The sequence below is a fragment of the Nannobrachium achirus genome (genome assembly GCF_963921795.1).
Source record: "Nannobrachium achirus genome assembly, chromosome: 9".
NCBI lineage: Eukaryota > Metazoa > Chordata > Actinopteri > Myctophiformes > Myctophidae > Nannobrachium > Nannobrachium achirus.
The window spans coordinates 5455474-5467826 of NC_137818.1; the positions used below are offsets into that span (position 1 = coordinate 5455474).

At 45.1% G+C, this 12353-nt stretch overlaps 1 protein-coding gene across 3 annotated transcripts in view; it reads right to left on the bottom strand.

The window, feature by feature from the left end:
* gripap1 (GRIP1 associated protein 1) overlaps positions 1 to 12353 on the bottom strand; it is a 134854-nt gene that overhangs the window by 13258 nt on the left and 109243 nt on the right. For all 3 annotated transcript variants that reach the window (XM_080733371.1, XM_080733372.1, XM_080733370.1), the window contains 3 exons: positions 5914 to 6030; positions 2897 to 2990; positions 316 to 500 (listed from right to left, as the gene is read on the bottom strand). In XM_080733371.1, the coding sequence (XP_080589497.1) occupies positions 316 to 500; positions 2897 to 2990; positions 5914 to 6030 (396 nt within the window). The remainder of the gene's footprint in view (positions 1 to 315; positions 501 to 2896; positions 2991 to 5913; positions 6031 to 12353) is intronic.

The window sequence follows — 12353 nt, forward strand, 5'->3', positions numbered from 1 at the left end:
GCCAAACTTTGCACACACACTCCACTACTCATTTCTCACATGGCCCTCTTCAAGCGCCACCATGAGGCAGATTCTTGCAAAACACATTTTTGGACACTGCTCCTACATATTTTGCCCTAAAATCACACAAAGCGGTACACAGTATCTCTACAGACATGTCTTCATCATGGATCTGTCCCATTTCCCATATTCCCTCCTGATTGGCTACCATTGCCTTCTAAAGTTTGTGTATGTGACCTGGTGGTCGCTTAATTCCCGATTAGGGAGACTTACTGGTAAATAAACATTTCAAATGTGTACTGTATGTGTGCAGACCTTCTGTAGGTGCATGTTCTTGGTGAGCTGCTCCTCCAACATGTTCTGCAGCTTCTTGTTCATCTCCCTCAGGTTCTCGTCTCCAGGCTTCACCAGGTCTCTGAGGACGGAGCCCAGGGACCCCCTGTCTGCTGGGTGGTGGTGGTGGTGGTGGGCCGCGTGGACCACCGCCCCAGAGGACGAGCCTGGGAGAGAGGGAGAGAGAGAGAGAGATGGATTGGTTGATTGTATTTATTAGAGCAGGGGTCTTCAATGTTTTCAGGCCAAGGACCCCTTAGTTGAGAGAGAGAGATGAAGCAGGGACCCCCACAACCTGTTCATAGATTCCATATAGTTTCATCGTTTGACAGCACAATCAGTGTATTTTGGATTCATGTCAATTTGTGTTTTCAGATATTTAACCACTTGAACCGTCAATACTTAATAAACTTGACCTTTCACTCTATACTTGGTCAGCTCTTTTTCCCCAAAGCTCTGCCGATCTACAAGCTCACACCTCGCACTGCGAGGTATTGTGAGCTTGTAGATCTGCAATTTTTTGGCTAAAGTTTCCCCCAATATGTAGTCCCCCCAGGAATCCACGGAGAAAAAGTCTTGATTCCGCGGACATTAAAAAACAACCTAAAATTACCAGTTATCAAGCAAAAAATTATATAGTTCTAATAATCAAGTAAAACCCTTCATGAAATAGCTACAATTAATTATAATTAGAGGTTAGAATATTCAAATAATCATTTTTGAGAATAAAAATCTAATTTTAAATCTATTCTTTTTTAATTGTTATTGTTTTTAATAATTACTTTCTGTTGCAAAGACTATTGTCATCCTAACCATGCCCATAGTAAACACATCTTAGAGGATAGCCTACCTACTACCTAATATGGGTGTAATATTTATTTATTCCCTTCACGAATTCCGTGATAAATTCTGTGATCGCGGATTCCTGGGGGGACTAAATATGGACACTGGGGTTCAAGTGGTGCCATTTTAAAGGATGTTACGGATTTACACTCCTTTACGGCCTTCGGTAGGGCGTTCCACATTTTAGCGGCATATTTCACCCTGTTGTGTGTGTGAGAGGGTAAAGTAGAAGTGAATGTTAAAAGACATTTTTGTGTGTGTGTGTGTGTGTGTGTGTGTGTGTGTGTGTGTGTGTGTGTGTGTGTGTGTGTGTGTGTGTGTGTGTGTGTGTGTGCGTGCGTGTTGGCTGTATTCCTGACAAACTGCTCAGTTTGCAGTCTGTGGGCCAGCCATAGAACACAATGATCACATTTCACTGTGTGCACGCACAAGCATGCACGCACACACACACACACGCGCACACGCATGCACGCACGCACGCACGCACGCACGCACAGACATAAACGCACCCACACCGGCATGCACACGCACACTATAAGTGTCCAGAGTTTTACTGGCCATTACATTCACTATTATCACACTGGTAATGGAACTGCAGAGAGAGAGAGAGAGAGAGAGAGAGAGAGAGAGAGAGAGAGAGAGAGAGAGAGAGAGAGAGAGAGGTCTAGGGATGGGACGATATGAAAATGTCAAATCACGATTATTGTGACAAAAGAAATCGCGGTTTACGATATTATCGCGATAATCAAAATCCATTATCCTGGGGCGGAACATTTGCCAAAAAATAGCGTTGTGAGCTTGTAGTTCGGCTATTTTCGGGCAAAGACATTTGATAGAGAGTGAAAAAAAGACTGTATCGAGTACGTATATTATAAGTACCTTTTACCAATAGAGGGTTTAAATGGTACCAGATATGCAGCTATGCAAATAAAAAAGTGAATTGATCCCAGTGCATGACGGAGGACGATATCACGATAAATTAAATCTCCACGATGCGATTAGCGTGAGTGTTTTTATCACGATAAACGATAATATCGCGTATCGTCCCATCTCTAGAAAGGAGAGAGAAAAAGAAAGAGCGAGAAGGAGAGAGAGAGTATTTTAGTATATCTGTGTCTTAATGCTTCCTAACATTTATGTGTGTCCTCCTTTAAGTCAGTCAGACATGAAATTAAAAAACAGCAGGAGACACCATGACTTACACTGTAGGAGGAGAGGAGAGGAGGGGAGGGGAGAGGAGAGGAGAGGAGAGGAGGGGAGGGGAGGGGAGGGGAGGGGAGGGGAGAGGAGAGGAGAGGAGAGGAGAGGAGAGGAGAGGAGAGGAGAGGAGGAGTTTATTTAATTGCAGACAAAATGCTGAGGGAAAGATCCCTTTAGAGCCATTAAAGAAAACTCTCTCTCTCTCACGCACGCACGCACGAACACGTCAGAGTAGTTAAATATAGCAGCATGTGGGACATTTGAACTGCTGGTGAAGATGAGAAGAAATTCTGCAGAGAGGTGTGTGTGTGTGTGTGTGTGTGTGTGTGTGTGTGTGTGTGTGTGTGTGTGTGTGTGTGTGTGTGTGTGTGTGTGTGTGTGTGTGTGTACCTATACGGCTGTCCATCATGTAGGTCTCTATGAGTGTGTGTGTGTGTGTGTGTGTGTGTGTGTGTGTGTGTGTGTGTGTGTGTGTGTGTGTGTGTGTGTGTGTACATGTGTGTGTGTGTGTGTACAGTACCTATACGACTGTCCATCACGTAGGTCTCTATGATTGCACTCTTCCTGCAGATGTCTTCAGCCATGGAGGAACAGCTGACCTCCAGGTGTTTCACCTTCAATTGATCGGTTGATTATTTTATTAGACACAAATGAAGAACAGTACAAGTACAGTTAAAGGGATATTCCACTTTCAAAAACACTTTAGGTAATTTTATCGTCTAATCAGGCTTTTATGAACACCCTGAACAGTTTTTAATTTGCTTGATTCAATATTTAGATATTTGATGTAAATGTTACCAGGCCCTCCAGGCCCAGGGCCTCTCCCTACACACACCCATTGTAACTTCAAACTTCATTTTAACCATGATAGATTCATTAAAAACACCCATTATTTTTTCTGGTGACTCATACTACCCTCCTAATACGTGAGCAGGCCGTGTTTTTTCAATAACTTTTTTCATTTTTTTTTTTTATAATTTTGTATTGTATTTAATTTTTTTTCTTCTTTTTCCCAAAGAATTCTTAAAAATAAATGAAAAACGTTATTGAAAAAAGAAAAAAAAAAGGTTTTCAGCATTAAAACAGTTGGATTGCTTATTGTTAAAGACAGGATTCTCTTTTCCAACTGTGTTTTGTCAATGGAATGAAGCACACTAGCGCAGGGAGTTTTCACTCAGCCATTCATGAACTAATCTATACTATTAACATCAAAACAAAACCCTTATTAACTCATTCTGAGCCCGAGACATTAACGGATTATAATGTCCTGAGTGCCTGTCACTGGCTCCATTAACGGCCACTATCTTATTTTGAAGGCCAGAAGTCCATAGCGTTAACACTTCCGGTCTGACGTCATCGCGTCCTGCGCCGGAATCGATCATTGTTTACGTGGTGTCATGGCGGATCGGATCGATGCTTTTCAACATGTGCTTTATAAGCGAGCATCTGCCTCCATCTTCGCTTCTAAAGTGTAGTTTTGAGATAATGGACATTAAAGATGAGATCCCCCGTCTGCCTCAATGTTATGGGATTACTATTTTGTGCCCGTGGAGCCGTGATGATGACAAATCAGCGACGGAGATCGGCTCGGGACCTCCGGCCATTGTATCCGGTAATATAACCGCCGTTACAGTAATATATTACTTTTCGCGAGATATCTCGGGAATGGCACTCGAGATACTCGAGTACATTTCGCGAGATATCTCGGGAATGGCACTAAATCGGTTAAGAGAAAGGATCGCCTAGGCTATTCTATGAAGTCTAGAGGTAAGTCATTTTCGGGTTTTGTCCCCCGTCCATTCCCCCCTTCCCCATCGTTTAACGATGACGTTATCAAAAGATAAAGTCGACTTCAACTCAACTTTTTTACTGAGTCGAGTCGACTTGCAAAAATCACAAGTCGTTAATGCCATACTCTGTACTATGAAGCATTAGTAACATAACCAACACAATATCACGCACACGGTTGTGCTGCTAACGTAACAAAATGTGTGGACAAAAGGAACTACAGGAACTGGAACTGTCTACGTGGATCATGGAAGGATCAAGAATTCTGGACGTCCGTTGACACAACTCTGTCTTTACTGGCCAGTTCATAGTGAGGAAGAAATGATATGACTGCATATATACATACTGTAACCTTTATATTTACCATCAATGACAATATTTCTACTATACATTTTGATATTTAGTAGCTTGTAAGAGTCTAGTCTTTTAGTCTTCAGAGTTCTAGTCAACAAAATGAACGCTGCAATGCTGGTGTAACCAAGAGATTTACGTATACACACGCATATCAACTATAAGGCAGTTTTGCTAAGACGAGATATCTGTTTGTTTGGAGGATGTGAGTATTTACTATGAAGGGCTAGTGTAGCCATTGAATAGAACAAAGAGCCTTGATTTGATTTATTGGTTAATTAACTAAGTATTTGGATAGCAGCTCGTAAAATGCACAGAATATTTGAATCTTGGACAAAAAAAGAGTCTTATTTGCAGCGTTTCTTTCATACACAACAACAGCAGCAAAAGGGATTAGACTTCATAGCCGTGGTTTATGGATATTAAACAACAGTTATCCATCAGATTACATGGTTTAAAGCAGTGGTTCTCAAAGCTTTTCATCTCAAGGACCCCCAGTTGGGTATAATAAGGCCACGGACCCCCATAACTCAGAGAGAGTGCAAATAGAACCTTATGTCAAGAGTTACAGTCCCATAGGACTGTTAAAGGAGTAGTTCACTCCAAAAACACATTTTCTATCAATTACACACCCCATGGAGCATTGAATTAATTGAGATCGTTTTGACGATGAATTTTAGCCTTGGGTACCAAACTTTATTTTGAAAATTACCCATAGAATTACCATATCCATATCAAGTTGGGCTCCCATCAACCTTCTATACAGGAGGAAAATACCCAGAAAAAAATCTGCTTTAAGTAGGATGTGAGGGGTCTAACTAGTGTCATGATGCTGAATCCATTGCAAGAATCTGTTTTGCACAAAAAACTTTCCTTGGGCTATAAATGGCCCCAAAAAAACACCCAAAAAACTGTGAAAAGTGATGACTCATCACTAAACCGTTTTGTGGGGCAATTTCTAGCCCAAGGAAAGTTTTTGTGCAAAAAAAATGTTTGCAATGGATTCAGAATCATGACAGTTAGACCCCTCACATCCTGCTTAAAGCAGATTTTTTTTTCTGGGTATTTTCCTCCTGTATAGAAAGTCGATGGGAGCCCAACTTGATATGGATAATTCTATGGGTAATCTTCAAAAGAAAGTTTGGTACCCAAGGCTAAAATCCATCGTTAGGTCCTGAAGAAGCCTCAAAAAGAGTTTGACGCTTTTATCAGCTTCGTTTCGATAATTTTGTTATGCCAACCCACTAATAGGCGGGAGAAAGAACCCAAACCGGTTCTTTGCCGGTCAAAACACGCCCTCCCCCCCAAGACTCTCCTACAGTACATTCAGAATGATTTAAGCTCCATGTTTTATATTTACACTATAATAATAATAATATACAGATTTATGGTTCTCACCTTCTCCTCCAACATCCACTTCTCCTGTTGAACCTCCGCCAGTCTCTGGAACAACTCTCCAACCTCATCATCTGACAGCTCTGCAGGCCGCTGCGACTGAGGGCTACCTCCACTGGACTGGAATATAGAGAGATGATTATACATTATAATATAGACTGTAAACCAGCCAGCCTCTGGAACAACTCTCCCACCTCCTCATATATTTCTCTATACTGAAATATAGAGAAATAATACTGTATATATTATTTATAACTAATGACTGTAAACTGAAACACCAACAATTGTGCTTACGGGTAATACATTTTATAGAGTTGTAAAGCCTATTTATATTCTTTTTAAATGGAGCCTCACATGTTTTTTCTTTGGTATGAGCAGCACAGCTGAGCACGTGGGTTGTGCCACTGTTTTGTACATACAGTACATTGGAATGGAGTACATGGGCTCTACGGGGCGCCCGTAGCTGAATGGTTAGTGTCCATACCCAGAGGCCGCAGTTACGATTCCAGCTCCAGCTATGTGTCGAAGTGTCCATGAGCAAGACACCTAACCCCTAACTGCTCCCCTCCCCCCGCGCTCCTTGTGGGCAGCACTGGGTTCAGCTGGGTTAAGCTGAAAACTGAAATTCCCTCGTGGGATGACGTAGGTAAATTCTCATTCTCTTCTCTGTGTCTGCCCATAGGATCCCACTCTAACTAGTCTGTGTTGTACATACAGTGCAGTACATGGAGGGCTCTGTCTGCCCATAGGATCCCTCTCTAACTAGTCTGTGTTGTACATACAGTGCAGTACATGGAGGGCTCTGTCTCCCCATAGGATCCCTCTCTAACTAGTCTGTGTTGTACATACAGTGCAGTACATGGAGGGCTCTGTCTCCCCATAGGATCCCTCTCTAACTAGTCTGTGTTGTACATACAGTACAGTACATGGAGGGCTCTGTCTCCCCATAGGATCCCTCTCTAACTAGTCTGTGTTGTACATACAGTGCAGTACATGGAGGGCTCTGTCTCCCCATAGGATCCCTCTCTAACTAGTCTGTGTTGTACATACAGTGCAGTACATGGAGGGCTCTGTCTCCCCATAGGATCCCACTCTAACTAGTCTGTGTTGTACATACAGTGCAGTACATGGAGGGCTCTGTCTCCCCATAGGATCCCTCTCTAACTAGTCTGTGTTGTACATACAGTGCAGTACATGGAGGGCTCTGTCTCCCCATAGGATCCCTCTCCAACTAGTCTGTGTTGTACATACAGTGCAGTACATGGAGGGCTCTGTCTCCCCATAGGATCCCTCTCTAACTAGTCTGTGTTATACATACAGTGCAGTACATGGAGGGCTCTGTCTCCCCATAGGATCCCTCTCTAACTAGTCTGTGTTGTACATACAGTGCAGTACATGGAGGGCTCTGTCTCCCCATAGGATCCTCTCTAACTAGTCTGTGTTGTACATACAGTGCAGTACATGGAGGGCTCTGTCTCCCCATAGGATCCCTCTCTAACTAGTCTGTGTTGTACATACAGTGCAGTACATGGAGGGCTCTGTCTCCCCATAGGATCCCTCTCTAACTAGTCTGTGTTGTACATACAGTGCAGTACATGGAGGGCTCTGTCTCCCCATAGGATCCCTCTCTAACTAGTCTGTGTTGTACATACAGTGCAGTACATGGAGGGCTCTGTCTGCCCATAGGATCCTCTCTAACTAGTCTGTGTTGTACATACAGTGCAGTACATGGAGGGCTCTGTCTCCCCATAGGATCCCACTCTAACTAGTCTGTGTTGTACATACAGTGCAGTACATGGAGGGCTCTGTCTCCCCATAGGATCCCTCTCTAACTAGTCTGTGTTGTACATACAGTGCAGTACATGGAGGGCTCTGTCTCCCCATAGGATCCCTCTCTAACTAGTCTGTGTTGTACATACAGTGCAGTACATGGAGGGCTCTGTCTCCCCATAGGATCCCTCTCTAACTAGTCTGTGTTGTACATACAGTGCAGTACATGGAGGGCTCTGTCTCCCCATAGGATCCCTCTCTAACTAGTCTGTGTTGTACATACAGTGCAGTACATGGAGGGCTCTGTCTCCCCATAGGATCCCTCTCTAACTAGTCTGTGTTGTACATACAGTGCAGTACATGGAGGGCTCTGTCTCCCCATAGGATCCTCTCTAACTAGTCTGTGTTGTACATACAGTGCAGTACATGGAGGGCTCTGTCTCCCCATAGGATCCCTCTCTAACTAGTCTGTGTTGTACATACAGTGCAGTACATGGAGGGCTCTGTCTCCCCATAGGATCCCTCTCTAACTAGTCTGTGTTGTACATACAGTACAGTACATGGAGGGCTCTGTCTGCCCATAGGATCCCTCTCTAACTAGTCTGTGTTGTACATACAGTACAGTACATGGAGGGCTCTGTCTCCCCATAGGACCCTCTCTAACTAGTCTGTGTTGTACATACAGTGCAGTACATGGAGGGCTCTGTCTCCCCATAGGATCCTCTCTAACTAGTCTGTGTTGTACATACAGTGCAGTACATGGAGGGCTCTGTCTCCCCATAGGATCCCTCTCTAACTAGTCTGTGTTGTACATACAGTGCAGTACATGGAGGGCTCTGTCTCCCCATAGGATCCCTCTCTAACTAGTCTGTGTTGTACATACAGTGCAGTACATGGAGGGCTCTGTCTCCCCATAGGATCCCTCTCTAACTAGTCTGTGTTGTACATACAGTGCAGTACATGGAGGGCTCTGTCTCCCCATAGGATCCCTCTCTAACTAGTCTGTGTTGTACATACAGTACAGTACATGGAGGGCTCTGTCTGCCCATAGGATCCCTCTCTAACTAGTCTGTGTTGTACATACAGTACAGTACATGGAGGGCTCTGTCTCCCCATAGGACCCTCTCTAACTAGTCTGTGTTGTACATACAGTGCAGTACATGGAGGGCTCTGTCTCCCCATAGGATCCCTCTCTAACTAGTCTGTGTTGTACATACAGTGCAGTACATGGAGGGCTCTGTCTCCCCATAGGATCCCTCTCTAACTAGTCTGTGTTGTACATACAGTGCAGTACATGGAGGGCTCTGTCTGCCCATAGGATCCCTCTCTAACTAGTCTGTGTTGTACATACAGTGCAGTACATGGAGGGCTCTGTCTCCCCATAGGATCCTCTCTAACTAGTCTGTGTTGTACATACAGTGCAGTACATGGAGGGCTCTGTCTCCCCATAGGATCCCTCTCTAACTAGTCTGTGTTGTACATACAGTGCAGTACATGGAGGGCTCTGTCTCCCCATAGGATCCCTCTCTAACTAGTCTGTGTTGTACATACAGTGCAGTACATGGAGGGCTCTGTCTGCCCATAGGATCCTCTCTAACTAGTCTGTGTTGTACATACAGTGCAGTACATGGAGGGCTCTGTCTCCCCATAGGATCCCTCTCTAACTAGTCTGTGTTGTACATACAGTGCAGTACATGGAGGGCTCTGTCTGCCCATAGGATCCTCTCTAACTAGTCTGTGTTGTACATACAGTGCAGTACATGGAGGGCTCTGTCTCCCCATAGGATCCCTCTCTAACTAGTCTGTGTTGTACATACAGTGCAGTACATGGAGGGCTCTGTCTCCCCATAGGATCCCTCTCTAACTAGTCTGTGTTGTACATACAGTGCAGTACATGGAGGGCTCTGTCTCCCCATAGGATCCCACTCTAACTAGTCTGTGTTGTACATACAGTGCAGTACATGGAGGGCTCTGTCTCCCCATAGGATCCTCTCTAACTAGTCTGTGTTGTACATACAGTGCAGTACATGGAGGGCTCTGTCTGCCCATAGGATCCCTCTCTAACTAGTCTGTGTTGTACATACAGTGCAGTACATGGAGGGCTCTGTCTCCCCATAGGATCCCTCTCTAACTAGTCTGTGTTGTACATACAGTGCAGTACATGGAGGGCTCTGTCTGCCCATAGGATCCCTCTCTAACTAGTCTGTGTTGTACATACAGTACAGTACATGGAGGGCTCTGTCTGCCCATAGGATCCTCTCTAACTAGTCTGTGTTGTACATACAGTACAGTACATGGAGGGCTCTGTCTCCCCATAGGATCCCTCTCTAACTAGTCTGTGTTGTACATACAGTGCAGTACATGGAGGGCTCTGTCTCCCCATAGGATCCCACTCTAACTAGTCTGTGTTGTACATACAGTACAGTACATGGAGGGCTCTGTCTCCCCATAGGATCCCTCTCTAACTAGTCTGTGTTGTACATACAGTGCAGTACATGGAGGGCTCTGTCTCCCCATAGGATCCCTCTCTAACTAGTCTGTGTTGTACATACAGTGCAGTACATGGAGGGCTCTGTCTGCCCATAGGATCCCTCTCTAACTAGTCTGTGTTGTACATACAGTGCAGTACATGGAGGGCTCTGTCTCCCCATAGGATCCCTCTCTAACTAGTCTGTGTTGTACATACAGTGCAGTACATGGAGGGCTCTGTCTCCCCATAGGATCCCACTCTAACTAGTCTGTGTTGTACATACAGTGCAGTACATGGAGGGCTCTGTCTGCCCATAGGATCCCACTCTAACTAGTCTGTGTTGTACATACAGTGCAGTACATGGAGGGCTCTGTCTGCCCATAGGATCCCACTCTAACTAGTCTGTGTTGTACATACAGTGCAGTACATGGAGGGCTCTGTCTCCCCATAGGATCCCTCTCTAACTAGTCTGTGTTGTACATACAGTGCAGTACATGGAGGGCTCTGTCTCCCCATAGGATCCCTCTCTAACTAGTCTGTGTTGTACATACAGTGCAGTACATGGAGGGCTCTGTCTCCCCATAGGATCCCTCTCTAACTAGTCTGTGTTGTACATACAGTGCAGTACATGGAGGGCTCTGTCTCCCCAAGGGATCCCTCTCTAACTAGTCTGTGTTGTACATACAGTGCAGTACATGGAGGGCTCTGTCTCCCCATAGGATCCCTCTCTAACTAGTCTGTGTTGTACATACAGTGCAGTACATGGAGGGCTCTGTCTCCCCATAGGATCCCACTCTAACTAGTCTGTGTTGTACATACAGTGCAGTACATGGAGGGCTCTGTCTCCCCATAGGATCCCTCTCTAACTAGTCTGTGTTGTACATACAATGCAGTACATGGAGGGCTCTGTCTCCCCATAGGATCCCACTCTAACTAGTCTGTGTTGTACATACAGTGCAGTACATGGAGGGCTCTGTCTCCCCATAGGATCCCTCTCTAACTAGTCTGTGTTGTACATACAGTGCAGTACATGGAGGGCTCTGTCTCCCCATAGGATCCCTCTCTAACTAGTCTGTGTTGTACATACAATGCAGTACATGGAGGGCTCTGTCTCCCCATAGGATCCCACTCTAACTAGTCTGTGTTGTACATACAGTGCAGTACATGGAGGGCTCTGTCTCCCCATAGGATCCCTCTCTAACTAGTCTGTGTTGTACATACAGTGCAGTACATGGAGGGCTCTGTCTCCCCATAGGATCCTCTCTAACTAGTCTGTGTTGTACATACAGTGCAGTACATGGAGGGCTCTGTCTCCCCATAGGATCCCACTCTAACTAGTCTGTGTTGTACATACAGTGCAGTACATGGAGGGCTCTGTCTCCCCATAGGATCCCACTCTAACTAGTCTGTGTTGTACATACAGTGCAGTACATGGAGGGCTCTGTCTGCCCATAGGATCCCTCTCTAACTAGTCTGTGTTGTACATACAGTGCAGTACATGGAGGGCTCTGTCTCCCCATAGGATCCTCTCTAACTAGTCTGTGTTGTACATACAGTGCAGTACATGGAGGGCTCTGTCTCCCCATAGGATCCCTCTCTAACTAGTCTGTGTTGTACATACAGTGCAGTACATGGAGGGCTCTGTCTCCCCATAGGATCCCACTCTAACTAGTCTGTGTTGTACATACAGTGCAGTACATGGAGGGCTCTGTCTCCCCATAGGATCCTCTCTAACTAGTCTGTGTTGTACATACAGTGCAGTACATGGAGGGCTCTGTCTCCCCATAGGATCCCTCTCTAACTAGTCTGTGTTGTACATACAGTGCAGTACATGGAGGGCTCTGTCTCCCCATAGGATCCTCTCTAACTAGTCTGTGTTGTACATACAGTACAGTACATGGAGGGCTCTGTCTCCCCATAGGATCCTCTCTAACTAGTCTGTGTTGTACATACAGTACAGTACATGGAGGGCTCTGTCTCCCCATAGGATCCTCTCTAACTAGTCTGTGTTGTACATACAGTGCAGTACATGGAGGGCTCTGTCTCCCCATAGGATCCCTCTCTAACTAGTCTGTGTTGTACATACAGTGCAGTACATGGAGGGCTCTGTCTCCCCATAGGATCCTCTCTAACTAGTCTGTGTTGTACATACAGTGCAGTACATGGAGGGCTCTGTCTCCCCATAGGATCCCTCTCTAACTAG